The following is a 17518-nucleotide window of genomic DNA, read 5'->3' as shown; positions in this document are numbered from 1 at the left end:
GATCCCCAGATGATGGTGACCTGCTGACCTTTGCTCTAGTGCCACCATGAGAGAAGACCTGACAAAAACCCAGTGAAGAAGTCGCTCAGATCTGACAATAAACATGTTTACAATCATTTGCACCAACTTCACGAATTGAACTTAAACTGCTGACAAACCCACAGAGATGTTTTGTATAGAACCACCGCCCAGCACCCAGGGTACCACCGGGCGCTCCGACAGCCGGCGTGGGCTGATTCAACACAGCTGGATGTGCTGCACCGATCCCCGCCGCCGTAATCACCTCGAGCTCCGTAACACCCAGCAGGGCCTCCACCCAGAGGAGCAATGGGACCAACAGGAAGTTCTAATTCTAGACCACTTCCTGTATGACATTCCTGACATGAGCCGCCTTCCTGCCAGACTCTCCGTACGTACAGCACAGCCATGGTTCACCTGCACATGTTAAGGTCTCTGTGGTGTAATATATAGATAGATAGTCATCATGAATTAGAATTATTAGCCGTTTTGTACCAGCTTATGCATGAAAAACTCCTGCATGGATTGGTCAAGTAGCCATTTATTGTATAGAAAGTGCATAGAATGAGAGTTCACATGAACAACATTTATGACAAAGTGACAGACTGACGTATATATAAACACACACGTGAAAGAACAGAGACATCAAGCAGAACAGACTACATTCTTTTCTCTCATCTGCTGTGTTACACATATAATATGGGTTTAAATATGTAATTATATGGGCTTATGCATGTGCAGCAATACAAATCACGTACCCGGGAATGCGAGGGAACACCTGGTTACTCCTTTAGTTTAAAAAGACACCCAGTGTAGTTCCATCACATTAAACGTCAGCCTGCTTCCACCTAGTCTGGATCGACTGGACCCGAGATCCAAACGAGAGCCATCTCATTCTATACTCTAATAACTCGTAGTGTCTCCTACTATTTCAAATCCATTCTCATCCTACATTAGTTTAGTAGAGTTACACACGTCCTCCTCCTTCAATATGCATTAGTGTGTCGATATAAGTGTGTTAATCCTTCAGGTTTAAATGACACAAAACCATTCTAAATACATGTGGAAATGATCTCAAAAGTATATAAGCTACAAGAAGTTTCATTTTAGCTTCTGAAAGTGACCCAAATAAATTGCCAACAAAGGCTAGAGCAGCCGATTGCCACGAAAAGTCAAAATAAAACCTTTCCCACAAAAAGAAAGAAAAACTAAAACAAATATTCAACTTTGCAAATAAAAAAAACGAAAATCAAATCGATACCTCCCAAAAAAGAAGAAGTCATGTTTCAACTGTGAAACGGAGCCGATATAAAGAAGAAGCTCTGAGACAAAGCATCTAAACCTGCCGGCTGCTCGTCTACCTGCCACATGACAGCTGCTCCCACTGTGTCTCCATGAACACCAGGCAGCTGGAACTAGAAGAAAGCACATGTGAGTGGGGGTTCTGCTGGCTCAGTGACGTAGTTACAGTACGCTCTCCCTCAGGCTCCCGCCGCCGGACGGGTTCCACTGACGACTCTCCGTTTGGTTCCACGTGTTGAAGTCCAACAGCGCTTGATTGAGTTTCTCCATCCAGTCCAGTCTCTCCTGCTTGGTGTCGGCAGAAAACCAACACCTGAACAAGAAGGACAAGCATCAGCATCGAGAGAACCGTCAGAGAAGCTACAGATGCTAGTGAGCCTGTATAGCAGGTAAAAGACATTGTCCTTTGGTCTTACTTGGCGCCGGCGTCCTGCTGCTGCTGCGGGACGCTGCTGACCAGCTCGAAGGTGAACGGTCGAGCGCACGAGTCTCTCTTCACGGGCCTGACGCAGCGACTGTGGGAGCCGGACAGAGAAACGCTGCCCTCTGCATCCTGGGACGTTAAAAAAAAACAAAAAACAGAAAACAAGAGTTAATTGAAAGTCGACTCGCCGACTTAGTCCGCATGTCTGTCCGTACCTTAGCTTCTTTGTCGTTGGGGTGGTTCCAGTAGCGCATGGTGCATCCCACCAGAACAAAATACCGGCGATGCCACACCCCGAATCCACTGATCAACTCAAACATCGTCTGGGAACAGATCCAAAAAAAGAGTGTTTAATGCAGTTCCAAAGAGTTTTCCAACATTTAAATCATCCATCTTGTTCGGTTTGATCGGGGTATGAACTGGGTATGAACCATCTCGCCCAGTTTACTTTGTGAATCTTGAATTCCTGAAGTCAGTAGGACACTAACTCGCTCGTTAGCCAGACGAGCTGAGCAGAGACACGTGGTGCTCTGACGTCTCTCATGAAGCTGCTCTTCCTTCCATCACTGAGGTGTCCCCTCATGTTTGAATGCACTTATTTTGGATAAAAGCGCTTGCTCAACGAATGTGACGTAAAGATGTAGTTGTAATGTGGTCAGACAGCATGGCGTCACTAACCAGGAAGCCTTGGTGCTGGACATCAGAGTGACTCTCGCTGTCCAGTCGCAGGTAGATGTTGCCCTCTAGAGGCGAGAGGAACGGCACCTGTGGTCCGGGGAAGAGACGGGGAGACGCACCGTTAAACCGGACACACACACAGACACACACACACACGGACACACACACACGGACACACACACACACACACACACACACACACACACACACACACACACACACACACACACACACACACACACACACACACACACACACTTTCCTCCTGGATATCAAAATGAGCCTTCAGCAGAGAAACAGAGACCATGTCTACAAATACATTCCACTATGAATACACATCAAGGGTTTGTGCACCAGGAAGTAAGTTTCCCTTGAAGCTCTGACACACACACTGTGTTTTCACATGCACTGACTTTTGGAGTCAATATAATAGATGTTGAAATTTGACTTTTCAGATCAAACGGGAAAGAGATTGACCGAATCAGAATGGAAATTCATGCACAAAACAAACACTATCAAGACTGAGGCGGCGGTTAATTTGTACGGTCAGAGACGAGATTAGTTTTTGCAAAAGGGAAGCGGTGAACGGTGACGGGCTGGCAGCGTCGTGAAAACCTTTTCCTGAAAGTCATCTCCCAGCAGCCTCCTGATTTTGCCATCAAGTTTCATCTGAAGGGAGGAAGAAGACAGAGAAGGAGGGGGGGGGGGGGGGAGGCAGACGTGTTACATCACCAGTGACCTCACCCATGTGTGGAAACTTCTAACAGAATAATAGAAGCACCCAACGGGTGTGGAGTGGTGTAAAATGATCCAACTGACGGACACATTTCAGCAGCAGACACCGTCTCCTGGGGCAGAGTCAGGCGGAGGTGTATGCACCTCTAATGGGAACAGAGAGTGCGTCCCTTCTCAAACACACGTCGGCGGTATGTACCTTATCCAGAGGGAACTTTCCGTGTCCCAGCGAGGACAGGGTGATCTTGTGGGAGCCCACCAGGAAAAAGTTGCTGGAGCGACGAGTGTTGAGAGCAGGAGGAGCAGCGGCTGCAGGACGGAGAAGCTCACAATGAAGACTCAGCAGAAAGACCAGTGGGTAACATGCATGACTTTAGCTCAGTCAAGAGAGCGAGAAGAGGAAGTCTCCTCGTACTGTAATGAACTCAACTTACACGCCGCACTGTTACTGGACCTCTGTTGGAAACAAAAGAGAACGTGTGGGTGAAACGTGAAAAACAGCAACGCGTGCGGTAACGTCGAGGCGTACTCACTGTGATGGTGCTCAGGAGCTTCCTGGGTGTGACCTGAATGCGAGAGGACAACATAACGGACTTAGATCGTCATTGATAACGGCACACCTGGCTCACTGCTGGGCTCAGCGACTCACCCGTGACTTGGCGGCGGTCCGGTCCACGCTGCAGCTGCTACCCGACGTGTGGGACTAGGAGGCACAAGAACCGGCACAGTAAAAACCAAACAACGAGCATGCTAAGATAACTAGCATGCTAACGGTACGCTAAAACAAACATAACCATGCAGACATCTCTGTCATCAAGTTAACATGCCCTTATGACTGGCATAGTCCCACGCCACTGTTATGGAACTGCTCTATAAATAAAATAGGAAACTTGTAAATGTGAATCTACAAAAGGAGAACACACTATTGTATTATTTCAGCTAATATTTTATGAATATGTAACATCAAATGCTTTGACTCACCAGGCTGTAGACCTCCACATCGATCTCAAAGGAGGAGCGGATATCTTTCCTGAAGTACCAAGAAGACAAACTATATTATATGCAATCATCTATAAATGCATACAATTAAAATAAATAAATAAATAAATAAATATATGAGCAAAATCACATTATATGAGCAAAATCACATTTTAGAACCTCAACATGAGATGGTCCAAAAAGTTCAAGAGTTTGCAAATGTGACTTAAGTGGTCTGAATGCGACCAATTTGTCAAATCAGTAAAAAGAAAGAAAGTAAGACGTAAATTGAGTCGACTTAAATGCAGAACATCGGTGGCGGGAGCGGCGTGTGAGGCGTGTGGAATGAAGCGACCGCAGAGCAGCTTACAGAGCGACGGACGTCGGGAAGGAGATGGTGTCTCCGTTCTGAGCGTCAGCAGCCGTGGCCAGCGGGGTGGCGACGATGTTGCAGGGCCCGTAGCGGATCAGCACGAAGAAGTAGTGACTCGGCCGACCTACGTTGTTACATAAAAGAAATGAAATCATTTCAATGCAGACGTCAACCACCACATTATTAAATAAAGCTCTGGTTTTCTATTGCGCAAATGCATGGAAAACAATGTTAGATACGAGGCGGCGTGCTACCTGTGCGTTTGTGGGAGGAGCAGACGAACTCCACCTTGAGAGGCAGCTGGATCTCCGTGATGCCGACGGTCCCTCTGCAGGCCTGCTGGGAAACGTAGTCGCCGTCCTCTCCCGACTCGGAGCTCCTCTCCTCTCTCAGTCTCCCAACCTCTGCCAGCAGGGCCGAGCGTTTCTCAGCTGAGAGAGACGAGAACAAGAGTTACAGGCAACAAAGAGACTAAAACTAGAATGCCTCCAGGCGTTCCTGAGATCGACAGTGAAGGAGATAAGTATTTGATCCCCTATCAACACACGACTCGGTACTCGGTGGAGAAACCGTCACAGGGGTCAGATGTTTCTTCTAGTTGGTCACCAGGTTTGTGCACATCTCAGGAGGGGCTTTGGTCCACTCCTCTTTGCAGATCCTCTCCAAATCCTTAAGGTTTTGGAGGCCGTCGCTTGGGCAACACCAAAGAGCTGTCGAAGGACGTCAGGGACCAGATTGTAGACCTGCAGGAGGCTGGAATGGGCTACAAGACCATCCACACTTCTGGATTCGTTTTGGGATATTCTGTCTCTCACCGTTATAATAATTACAGTTATAGACCGTTCATTTTTTTTGCAAGTGGGCAACCTTACAAAATCGGCAAGGTATGAAATACTCATTTCCTTCACTGTGTATGTGACGGACGGATGACACGAAAACATATTGAAATATAGAGAATCCATCAGCGGATTGGTGGTTGTTACTAACAATAGCCACGGTAGTCGTTTACTTCAAGTCCTGTAATGTCAGGGGTTTTATGTGAATGAATTTCCCCAACTTTAAATTAACAGACAAACGTCTGCATGTGTCTTTTGTTATTAATACAGTTATTCTGATTGTATTATTGTATCAACCGTGTGTAAGATGTAAGAACATTTTAAAAGAATGCGATTGCTGTTGCTGCAATCACTTCTAAAAGAACCCGACAGCGTGAACTTCTCCTCTGCCGCACACAAAAACAGAACATCTTACAGGAGACCAGGAGCAGCTTCTCAGCTTCAGCCTCCTCCAGCGAGCCCCGCCCATGCTCCTCATCGGTGCAGCAGCTCAGGGCCTGCAGGGTCTGGTTGATCACGGTCTGCAGCTTCCCCGCCTCTTCACTGAGGGCCTGGACAAACACAGGGCACCACAACGACTGTGGGTTATTCACCTGTAGCGATAACTTAAACACTCTTTGACGTGTGAAATGAGCCGATTAACGGCAGCAGTTAATGGGTTTATGGTGCTGAGAGCAGAGCTTCACACCGTGATTCTCTCCTTGGTGTTGACGGAGGGCTGAGGCTGGAACTTCTCTGGCGCTCGCCTCTGAACCCCAGGAGTGACACTCTGAATGGCGGGCAGCTTACTCTGTCTTTGTGTGCGGTAGGCATCGATACTGAGAAGCACAGAAAAAAACCAAAACCAAATCACAGACAGGCGACGGTACCGATCACCTACCCAGCAGATGGATCATCATTACTGCTCCTTCAAAAGAAAAGCTTAAGAAACAGTAACTAAAGAGAAGTGAAAATAATATCTATCTATCTATTGAAATGCAGTCGTTTACGTTACAGAAAGACATTTAAACATGGCGGCAACCAAACTCCTAGTGATCCTATCTAGTCCAATATAATGATGTAATGTCATAGCTTCAGTGAGGCTGGTCCAACACTTCATTTCCATCTTTTAAAGCTCTACAGTGATTCATCATTGTGTTTCTAGTCTAAATAATTCAGCATTGTTATTTCAACTCTTGTGCTTTCTGGCCAAGTCACCAGCGTGAGGATATTAATGGTTAAAAGGTTCTCTATAAGATAGTCAGAAGACGGAGAGCAGAGTTAGTCGTTACCTGTACAGAGGAGCAGGTTCAGCAGGAGGGGTGGTGGAGGAGGAGGTCTCTTCTGGAGTCAAGAGCAGAGAGGGAGGATTGGACTCCTGGCTTGCTGCCAGTCGCTGTTGGTGAAATATGGAACATTAAATATTCTTCCAGGTTCTGAATTTGTCAGCGAGCTCCTCTAATGGACCGAGAGTTGAGTTCATCTTACCAGAGGGGTGACCACCGCCTCGACAGACTTGCTGAGAGGAGAGAGGATGCCGCTGGGAGGAAAGGTCAGCTCATCCCTGTTGCCTTCAAGCCTCTTGCTCTCGTCGCACTCTTCTTCTTTGGACTCCCCCTCTTCTTCACTCTTCTCCTTCTCTGACTCCGTGTCCATCTTGTCTTTGTCTCCAGGGAAAACGCCAATGCCGCTGTCGTGGTCCTCGATGTCTTCGTCGCCCCCCCTACCCTCCTCCATCCTTCCGGCATATTCCAGCACCTCCTCGAACATCTGGTCGATGATTTCAGCCGTGTTGGTCTCATCGTGAGAGCTCAGCTCAGCATCTGTGAGGGAAAAGAAAAGTGTGTGACGGCACTTTCTAAAACTCACAACAGGACTCACAACAGATGGGCTCCATCCATCTCCTTTCAGTTTCATGCCCGGTCATATTTATTCCCTCCAGCGTACCGGTGCAACACCAACCAGCTCGTTCAAACCTTCACCCCGTGATTTGACTTAGAAACGCCCAGTACTTTACTTTCACCCATGTGCTGAGGAGGAGTTTCCAAGTTGTCCTCAGGAGTTCACGCCGGCATCTCCTCACGGTTCTCACCTGACATACTCGTCTCTGCCCTGGACTCCGTGGAGGTATTGGCCTCGGACAGGGTTGAGTCACTGATGAGCTCGGGCTCCAGGATGAAGGTGACTTTCTTTGAGCTCTCTCCTCGATCTGACTTGTGAGTTTCTTCTCTCCGCCCATCTCCACCACCCTGCCTCCCATCCACTGCATCTTGCTCCATTTGCTCGGTCTCCAAAAGGTGATCCGACACCTGGACCCCTGTCAAACTCTGGGCTCTATCTTCTCCATCAGTGTCTGATGACTCAGCCTGACGTTTTGCTACACGTTCAATGTTTCTGTCTAGTTCTTCCGTGCACCTCGTCTGTGTTTCTGTCACAGCGAAAGGCGACGCCTCCGTTAGTCTCTCCCTGTCACTTCTGTCCGACTCTAGATCCGTGTCGTCTCCTTTTATGCAAACTGTCTGGACCTCGTTTGACTGTTGACACACATCATCCCTCTGACTACATCCTCCTGTGTCTTTCGGATTTGGTTTTATGATAAAAACATCTTGTGTATCCTCACGAAGTCCTCCACAGGACTCGGTGTTCTCCACGTCTCTGCTTGAATTAGACGGGTGTTTTACAGATTCATCGAAACATCTCTGTAACTCAGGTCTAGCTTTCTCCTCTTCCTGCATTTCAGAGGAGCCGCCCATCTCAGCAGAGACTTCCCCCAAATAACATTCACCTTCCTGGATGTCAGAGGGTTCTTGTTTCACTTTTTCCACTCCGGATGACTCCAGCTCCCTCTCCTCCTCTTTCACGCACACACATCCCTCCTGTTCTCCTGCTACGATAGACTCTTCCTCGTCTTGAGGATATCTCCACAAACGCAGCTCCTCGTCTGTCGAAGGCTCGATCCCCTCTTCGCTGTATGAAGAACCATCTCTTTCTTCATGTGAAAACACTTCAGACCCGCCCCGTTCACTCACTATGGAAACCTCAACTGTCCCCGTGTGGTCCGACTCCTCTGCGTGAGCCGATTCTAGCGAGCTTTGCTCATCAACTGTAAGCAACTCGGACACATTCTGGTCCTCGCTGAAAGGCGCTTTGGAAAAACTCTGATCCTCGCTAAAAGACAACTTCAAGATGGTCTGTGGTCGTTGGGTCCCGGGCTGCTCGTCTTCAATTCCTTCCTCCTCGTGGACTTCGTCACCTTGATGAGGATTTTGCTCCTTCCATCCCGTGTGCAGCTGCTCCTTACTGGAGCCGTCAAGCCCTACGGGAGCTTCAGAGTCACTGGGTGTCCTTTCACCTGTTGAAAAAGTAGTCTCACATCTCAACACCAGAATACCTACGCTTCATACGAGAGAGAGAGACAGAGAGAGAGACAGAGAGAGAGACAGCGAGAGAGACAGAGAGAGAGACAGACAGAGAGAGAGACCATAGCAGCTACTGAGATTTACATTTGTTTTTAATGGGAGGCCCGATCTGGATTTTTGGGTCCGATCAACGGAAGTATTTCTCTACACTGGTCTACAAACGATTCTGCTTCTCCGCACTTCGTTCGTGTGTGTGTGTGTGTGTGTGTGTGTGTGTGTGTGTGTGTGTTCTGTTTAGATCAGGGGTCGCCAACCTTTTTGATACAAAGTGTCACTTTCAAATGACAAAAGCACAAAAAAAAAATAAAAAAAAAAGTCACTCATTAAGCAGCCAACATTCCAACAATCTCACCAATAACCCTAACAAATACTGGGAAGGAGGCCACAGTACCAGCCACGAAATAAAAATCAATCAATGAAGCTACCATGAATAACTAACGGCTGTGAAAGAGCATCTGCTCTGCGGATGAGAGGGAACCGTGCGCTGGGTTACCTCTGCCTGGGTTAGACAAAACCGTCAAACACATGGAATAAGTACGGAACGTCAATCACATACAGCAGTAACACTCGGCTTTCAGAAGACGTGGATCAGACAGACACGGTTTAGGAATACTTTAACAGAGTACCGAGTCATTATTTGAAGTGTCATACTCAGAGTACAATGGGCTACAGAGGACACTGATCAGTTTTAGACATTGCTAAAAACGTTGTTGGTATTGACCTAATTCTCAACAATATAAAACCAAAATGTGTTTATTTCACCCATGAGGACCGTATAAGGGACGGGCAATATGAAGTCAAAAGTCTTACCCGTCCCACCTGAAGACTGCTTCTCTTCACCTGACGGAGCAGCTTCAGTGAAGCTTCCATCTATCACCTCAGCATCACCATCCATGTGCTGGAGGCAACCACATCAGCACCAGCAAACAGAAACAAGAGATGGAGTTGATGTTTATCAAAGTAGATGTACAAGCTAAAGGAAAAGTCATAGAACAGAATAAAAAGGGGCAGGAAGCAAATTAAACAAAGCATCAAACTCTGAATGCCAACAAACACCAAACAGCCATTGTAACCAGTGGAGTAGAGCAGCTAATATCACAGTGATACATACCCCCCCCCCCCCCCAAGGTGACTGTATGTAGTACATAAAGTTTATGAAAAATATATGAAACATAACGTGAATTTGTGACGATCGTCTCTGTGAAGCAGTCGTGGTGGTTCCATTAGGACATCTCAAATGAGACGGAACGGTCCGCTGCGGTTCACCCTTTGTGTGAAAACCCCACCAGACTATAGGCGCACTATTAAACAGGTGAACTCCCTCCTCTGAAGAGACAAACACCTGGAGCCACCTCGATGGGGGATTCTTTGTTGCTGCTATATTTGCCTTGTTCAGTTATCCAATGTAATTCTCATCACTGCCCAAATCCCTATTGCCCATTCCGATGGCTCCAGGTATCGGCCGTTCGTCAAAGCTCAAAGGTGACCAGAGAGAGAAGGGATATTTGGCCACGGACTCACATCCCAGGGCTGCAAAGGAGGCCAGTGGACTCTCCCTCTGGATCTAGGAACCCAGGCGGAGGGAGATGAGGGGCCAGAGGGGGTCCATGCCTGCTAACGTTTACATTAAACCCTCAAACAAACCGGCTCACGAAACATACAAATAGAAAAATCACATCCACAAGAACCTATTTAAAACACGAGATGCCATTGATCCGTTGCCGTTACTGTACTGAATATATACGACATGCCATTCAAAGGTGACAACCTATTTGTAAATGCAATGACCATTGGGTATCACTTAATGGCAAGTGTCTGTCTGTCTGTCTGTCTGTCTGTCTGTCTGTCTGTCGTATAAGATCACAAACCCACCTGAAAAAACGAGGGATCCGAGTTGCTCCTTTTCAGCCAGGCGTTCTCACTGATGGGCTGGAACGGCAACCCGCTCAGCTCCTCTTCCCGCTCCTGATCAGTGCAACCATGACAGACAGTCTCAAGTTCTTATTCCAAATAACCTGCGTGTGATCAGAGTATTTCAGTAAAAGAAGGGCTCTGAACCGACCTGGCGAATGCGAGACGCCTGCTTGGAGCTGGGTGCGGGGGTGCCGTGGAGTTTCTGCTGAATGGCAGACACAAAGTTGGAGCGGGTCCTGGCAGGGCTCGGTGTGGGACTGGGACCAGCCTGGAAGACCGGCACTTTAAACCGCTCCAGTCGCTGATTAAACTCTCCCTGAGCTGGAAGGAAAACATTTATAGAGACTCAAACGTAAATAGAAATGAAGAAACATTTTAAATCTAAAACAAATGGTAGAAATATTCTAAAGAAAAGGTAATACAGAGTATCTGCCATTACAAACATGTTGTCATTCCCTGGGATGCTGGTAGATGATCTGCACATCATTTACCAGCGTCTGCTGAGTGCAGTGGAGGCTTAGAATTCATACCTTTAACCAACACAAGCCTTAAGACCTAGTGTTGCTTCTTTATGTGAATTCAAAAATGCCTTAATGCCTGAGCTTCGTCACAATCACGTTTGCCTTTCTGCACTTTTCATTCAGGACTTTGCAGCTAAATGTGGCAAATCCTTTAACTGACTGAGCTGGAATCAAACCTTCAACCCCAGACACGGCCCTCTAGCCACCGTCAGGTCTGAGATCACTCAGCCGACCCGAATAAAAAGAACTCCACAACGAGCCCGGAAACCCGGATAATTTGAGTCTTTGCCTTCGATAGTTTATCATATCGTCTTTCATCCGTCGTTATTTCAATGTCTGTTAAAAAAGACTAAAACAGAAAAGGAACACTGTGTTCTGAGATAAGTCGGACGTTCATCCTCAGAGGTTTTTGAATGCGTGTGATCATGTACATCCTCACCAAGGAGATGCTCTCTGAAGCCCTTTTCATGGAAGAGGACCGATGGGCCGTCAGCCCCAGGATCCGAGAGGCACCGCTGGGCCGGAGGAGCTCCCCCTGAAACAACAAACAACGTCTATCTGACACACCGGATCCACACAAGATGGTGAAGAACCTCGACAGTAGTTCTCATTTTGAATGCAGGAAATCCAGCTTGACTGTTGATCTTGAGCAGCACCACAAACGGTTGTAGGCACACATTTGAACAGATAAACACTTGGTTCTCAGTTTATTAGTTCCACCGAGTTAAAGCGAATGCAGCCTATTACAACAGCCATGCAATAAATCATATCTTTATACATCTTTTCAAAGTGTTGATGTAACTTTAAGGTTATTTCTGGGGTTGTAGTTTATGATCAGTAGTCAGCGCGTTATACTGAAGGTGTTTCTAACGTCAAGTCCACCAAAATTGATGAAGCCTGTCAATTATTAGCAGCGGTGAAGGTTGGATTACCCTCTCGTCTCTGGGTGAGTTGCTGGACTCTGGACCGGACCGAAGGAACCATCGGTGTGTCCGGCTTTGCGTCGAGCTCTGCTAGGCGTCCAGAGGAGGACGCTTTAGGACTGTGGTTCTCCCGACCAGCTGCCTCCAGACGCCGCCGTTTCTGGCCATCGTTCACCTCTGAGACGTCAGAGAGACAGACAGACAGACGCACAAGGACAGAAGTCACAAATATACCTGCAAAGACTGCTGTGATCATGATGAAGATATGTCTATGAACCTGTATTTGGCCCACCAATGATTTGTAATACAGGCAGAATCAAACCTGCTGGGGAGAGGACATTGTCTTCAGAATCTGACAGAGGTGCTCTCTGTCTTTTCAAGTTGACGTTGGCACCGTTTTCCTCGCCAACTTCCATGCTGAGCTGCAAACAGTGACATTACTGACTGCATACGTGTTTTCAGATGTCAAACCTTTAAGCACAACAGCAATCAGGCATGCTAGTTTATTTAGCATTTACTCCACTCTCAACACACCTTCTTACCATTAACGTTACTAGGTCATGCATATCATGAAAAAAACTGACGTTGTCTTTGCCATGAAAAAAAGAGCAAACATCACAAATACAAGTAAACGTACCGACGCCCTGCGGGTAACTTTCAGCTCATTTTCTAGGTTAACACACATTCGTAGCAAGTTGTGTTCACTAGTCATCTCACGTTAAATGTCACGTAACTCGTCAACACTGCCAACACTAAGTTTAATTAGTGAGCTTGCAACGTTTCTATCTTCAAACAGTGAACACCTGTAACTTGAAAACTAGCTAAAAAGGGAGCTAACGTTAGCTTGCTAGCATTAGCAACATGGTCCTTTGAGTCAACTCAGGCAAGCTCATTTCAAGCTAATGTAGCGATCTGAAACTGTCGGCGTAACGTTAGCCTAGCTTAGAACGACACGCTACCTTTAGCCGCTGTTGCGTACATAATACACGGTGAGCAGGTTGTATTTCGTCTTACCTGAAAAGAAGTGTGTAAGAAACAGGTCAACTGACAGAAAACAAGAAACAACCTTCTTGTTGTTCTGTGCTCTCAGTGAGTCTCCGCCTTAGTACACTTTGAATTTCAGCGGGTCTTCTCTTCTGACGCTGACGTAATATTCACGCCTTTTTCTACTGACAAGCTCGGCGCGAGAGGGAAGGCGTTTTACCGTACTCACTAAAGTAAACACGCAAAGCAAGATTCCACAACAATACCAATGTGACGATGTAGTGGAATCCACTGGTGTGACATAAAGCTTTAACATAAGCAATAACTAACAATAAGATGGTGTGTGTTGAATAAAATATGTTCAGTACATGGAATGGTATTTATTACACTATTTGTGTTATGTGTCAAAACCATAGATCATAAACACAGTACATAGGCGGTTGCAGAGGTGGATTTTTGTAAACCTAAATTTATACTTAACCTTTCCTGAAAATGACTCATTGTGAGAATTAGCTAAACATTAAGATCCTACATCAGGCCATCAGATAGTTGATGGATGCAAACAAATGGTCAAATGAATCTCAAGCCACTTGAAACATGTTAAATCATGTTTTTATCAAACAAAACCATATCTATTTTTAATGGCCGTGTCTAGACAGGGGAGGAAGTATGGGTTTAGGTAATTTCTATATTCATGTCAAATGCTACCACAGGGAGCTTTTCTGCATTATATCGTCTCTAAAGTCTACTATTAGTTTTACCAAAGTAAGTTGTGACACATCAGTAGCTCACAGTATCTGAAACACAATCAACACATGCTTCTGAAATGTATCTTTTCATAGGGAGTAATTATGTTATATATAAAGCTCAGTGCATTGAATTAAAAGAGAGATGCAAATCAGTTACAGACGATGATCAAGAGGAAATTGATTTGGTTGCAAATGCATGCACAGAGGTGATCTAAGTGGGTCGCAGATGCACTGCTAAACCTGGGTTTGTGCTCACGTCTGAAACCAGCTGAGATAAGATCTGGTGAGCATCATGTTGTCTCCATCACGTCTGTCTGCACCGCACAGATTTGCATACAGGGGGAACACTGACTCATGGTGTAGTTCACCCTGGAGGAGGCAGAAACCAGTATGATGTGGTGGTTGGTATTTTGTGTTTGTATTTATAACCCCACATACATATAGCCACAACTTTGAACTTTTACTTTTAATGCCAAAACAGTGTACATATGAATTATAGAGACAATCAGACATTTATGGTTTAAAGTGGCTTTTGAAGCCGATTTAATACGTAGAAAATCTTTCTGATGAAAAAGTGAGGCCTGTGGATAATGCAGAGTAGTAAGGATATTGTTTCTGGAGATGGAACTCCCAGTGCTTATCTGCCACGTTGTTAAAGCAGCAGACTTAAACCAAAGCTTTCTGTTTGGCTTGATTCTACTAATGGTAGGTAGAAAATATCAGGGCTTGGACAGCTACTGTATTATGGCATATTGGGCCCCTGATCACAGACATGCAAAAGGCCCGACTACCTCTCCTACAAAGGAGCAAGGCTCCAAGACTTTATAGATGTTCAGCCTTTTGTTGTAGTTGTTTTCTGTCTCTTTGTAGTTGTTTTGTGTCTCTTTGTGGTTGTTTTGTGTCTCTTTGTGGTTGTTTTGTGTCTCTTTGTGGTTGTTTTGTGTCTCTTTATAGTTGTTTTGTGTCTCTTTGTAGTTGTTTTGTGTCTCTTTGTGGTTGTTTTGTGTCTCTTTGTAGTTGTTTTGTGTCTCTTTGTAGTTGTTATGCATATCTCTGTGGTTTTGAACTCTTTGTAGTTGTTTTGTGTCTCTTTATAGTTGTTTTGTATTTTTCAAATTCATGAATTTATGAGACCATATCAGCACGGTGAGAAACTACGGTCTTGAAATAGATCTTGACACAGGTATCATCTCATAGGGCTTCACATTCAAGAGATGAATCAGGATCCACCTTAAAGCTAGGGTTGGTAATCATTTAAAAAAAAATGTACAACCCGACAGCAATCCATAAATCAAATGGTCTGACTGCTTTCACAGGACTGTAATAAGCCTGTCCAATCATTTCATTCGGCCTGAATGTCATGTTGTCTTTATTTAACTGGAGTAAAAGTCCCCTTCATTTTCCCATCGACAATGTAAAATCTGGTTCTTTATGAAAAAGTAGAAGGTATTACAAGCCTGTGTACATAACAATGACAACGAGGAAGACATTTACTGAGACTCCAAATGTGCATTTCTGCAAGAAACATCCAAAACACTCACACTCAAATCCGTTCATTGTAAAATTCAGAGTCAATTTTGAGAGAATTCAGCGACTATGCGCCAACTTGTGTTCTCAACTCTGAGGACAACGTGTTTTAAATTTGCTATCACTCTGATCCAGCCTTTGGTGGAATATACAATTTACCAATGTCAAAAACATACAAATCAGTTTCAGCTACAGATTAAATGCATTGTTCTACCGTAAATGACAGCATTAGTTTCAGTAAAAAAGATGAAATGTACAAAGTTATAGAGCATTTTATGGAATCAATAAAATGCTTTGACCAGCAGATATTGTGCACACCTGTTCATTCTGTGTGCATTTGGGTTTTTATGTCTGGCTGCCATCTGCTTTTGTAAATGTAAAGGATGAAATGTTAAAAGCTCATCTTATGAGTAAACATGAGGACAAAAAAAACTATTATTTAAAAGAAATTTTACTCAAACTTTTGTACAAATTCTCCACTAAACTAAGACGCTGTCAATTCAAACTGATCTCAGTCTAAATGAAAGGTTTCTGTCGTGCGTTCTTTGACCGTCTGTTGAAAATGAACTGAACACACTGGAAGAATATGATGACATTGATTGCCATGACAATCTTTCCACCGACTAAATACGCACCAAGATGTAAAGATACACCCTGGGTTTCTGTTCTCTAAATGCGTGGAGTTGATTGTAATCTTTACGACAGATCTGTGGGCCGTCCCTTCGCTGTCACCTCCCTCCTCAGACCAGACAGCAGCAGTCCTCTGAGCGTCTCTGAGCAGTGGAAGTTCTGAGGAGGAGTCGGGGGATTCTTTCCCCTGAAATGCTGACAGCACACATTTTGGTTCCACAATGGACAGGATTTATAAGGGACGCAGTGCCAAGAGGCAATCACAGCAAAGGGAGGAGAAGAACATCATCATCTCTGACAGCATCATGAAGACTCTCTGTTTCACTCTGGGGCTGCTGCTCACCGCCTGCTGCTGCGACGCCATGCGTGAGTGATCAGTGATCAGTGATCTAATGCTCTTCAGTTTGCTCACACCCTGCGTCTGTGTTGACTTTATCCGCTTCACCTTCCTCACAGCCGCAGCTCTGCAGTTCAACGCAGCGCCTGGAAACTGCTGCTTCAACGTCTACACGCGCAGTTTACCGTTGAAGCGGGTCTCCAGCATCGCCAAGAGCCACAGCTCCTGTCTGAAGCAGGCGTTCATGTAAGTCTGTGACTGCTTCTCCCTCTGGTGTTGTAACTGATCCGACAGAACCTACAGGATGACCTACCAGACAGGAGGTCAACTGCTCCTCTAACTCAAACCAAAGCAGGTGGACAAACGGAGTCTCCTCTTTATGTCTTTGCAGAGTCCGGACTATCAGAGGAAGACAGATCTGCTACAGTAGAACCTTCCAGTGGGCTCTGGATGTCTACAGCCAGCTGCACATTAACGGCAGCAATCAGCAGCACTGAAGATGTATTATCGTATAATACTGTGATCAAGTAATGCCTGGTTTTGCAGGCCTATAAATACATCATTTTATATTTTAATAAATGTTCTGATTATATTGCTGGCTGTGTGTGTTTTCTGTGTACAGTAGGGTTAGAGAATGTGTGCCTGACTGCGTCTACAGCCCAAGTCCATTTCCTATTCTTTTCACCCAAATGAGTGTCCGACTCACGCACTTGTTTTAAAATGTGAAAGGTTGATGGTTCAGTTCAGTGGAGGAGGAGGAAGGTGTCCAGCCTGCAGGGCAGCCCATGTGGCTCTTCATCACCTTCTCTCCACTGAAGGCACCGGAGAGAACCCGTGTTCAATATGAGCCCCTCTGAAGCCTTTCTGCTGGTCTGCTTCTCTAAAGTCTGGTCTGGTGTTCACACACAGCTCATCTTTAGAGTTCTGATTTTAAGATTATTTTCACAGCAAACCGTTTCAAGGGTCAAATAGGGGAAGTGTCAAGGGAACGGTCTCTTGTACACATTACATTTCCTTATCAGGTGTGGTGTGTGAATATCACCGACTCATCCGAGTGAGTGACCAAATGTCAGTGTTTGCACTGCTGTGACAAATGTTTCAGCAAAGTGCTGTATCCGCTGGAAAGACTTCCACCGCAGGGTTCAGTCTCCACGCTCTCCTTACCTCCACCAAAGAGGTTCTGCTTTTGGT

General features: G+C 45.6%; 2 protein-coding genes across 3 annotated transcripts; one reads left to right on the top strand and one right to left on the bottom strand.

Annotated features, from left to right (window-relative positions):
- Positions 1-539: 539 nt before the first annotated feature.
- On the bottom strand, positions 540-13228 carry anln2 (anillin, actin binding protein 2). 2 transcript variants are annotated; one of them, XM_068723834.1, is made up of 23 exons: positions 13115-13228; positions 12423-12522; positions 12110-12277; positions 11617-11712; positions 10805-10977; positions 10615-10707; positions 9553-9640; positions 6812-7146; positions 6616-6719; positions 6033-6162; positions 5760-5895; positions 4763-4939; positions 4506-4632; positions 4139-4187; positions 3807-3860; positions 3691-3723; positions 3592-3613; positions 3357-3466; positions 3038-3091; positions 2423-2509; positions 1960-2067; positions 1737-1873; positions 540-1633 (listed from the first exon to the last, which is right to left on the bottom strand). In XM_068723834.1, the coding sequence occupies exons 2-23, from the start codon at positions 12514-12516 to the stop codon at positions 1483-1485; spliced, it is 2526 nt and encodes an 841-aa protein (XP_068579935.1). In that variant the 5' UTR covers positions 12517-12522; positions 13115-13228; the 3' UTR covers positions 540-1482. The 2 variants fall into 2 exon arrangements, with proteins under 2 accessions (XP_068579935.1, XP_068579936.1); XM_068723835.1 differs by having other exon boundaries at positions 12423-12517.
- Positions 13229-16148: 2920 nt separating this feature from the next.
- LOC137881839 (monocyte chemotactic protein 1B-like) lies at positions 16149-16834 on the top strand. The gene is made up of 3 exons (XM_068723987.1): positions 16149-16356; positions 16447-16573; positions 16719-16834. Exons 1-3 carry the CDS (start codon positions 16212-16214, stop codon positions 16822-16824), a joined length of 378 nt encoding a protein of 125 aa, XP_068580088.1. The 5' UTR covers positions 16149-16211; the 3' UTR covers positions 16825-16834.
- Positions 16835-17518: the final 684 nt, after the last annotated feature.

The sequence above is a fragment of the Cebidichthys violaceus genome, unplaced genomic scaffold, assembly GCF_023349555.1.
Source record: "Cebidichthys violaceus isolate CVI_PGR_0920_01 unplaced genomic scaffold, fCebVio1.0.p SCAF_3, whole genome shotgun sequence".
Classification (NCBI taxonomy): Eukaryota; Metazoa; Chordata; class Actinopteri; order Perciformes; family Stichaeidae; genus Cebidichthys; species Cebidichthys violaceus.
The sequence above is the reverse complement of the archived record's forward strand: the minus strand, read 5'-3'. Positions and strand labels throughout refer to the sequence as shown.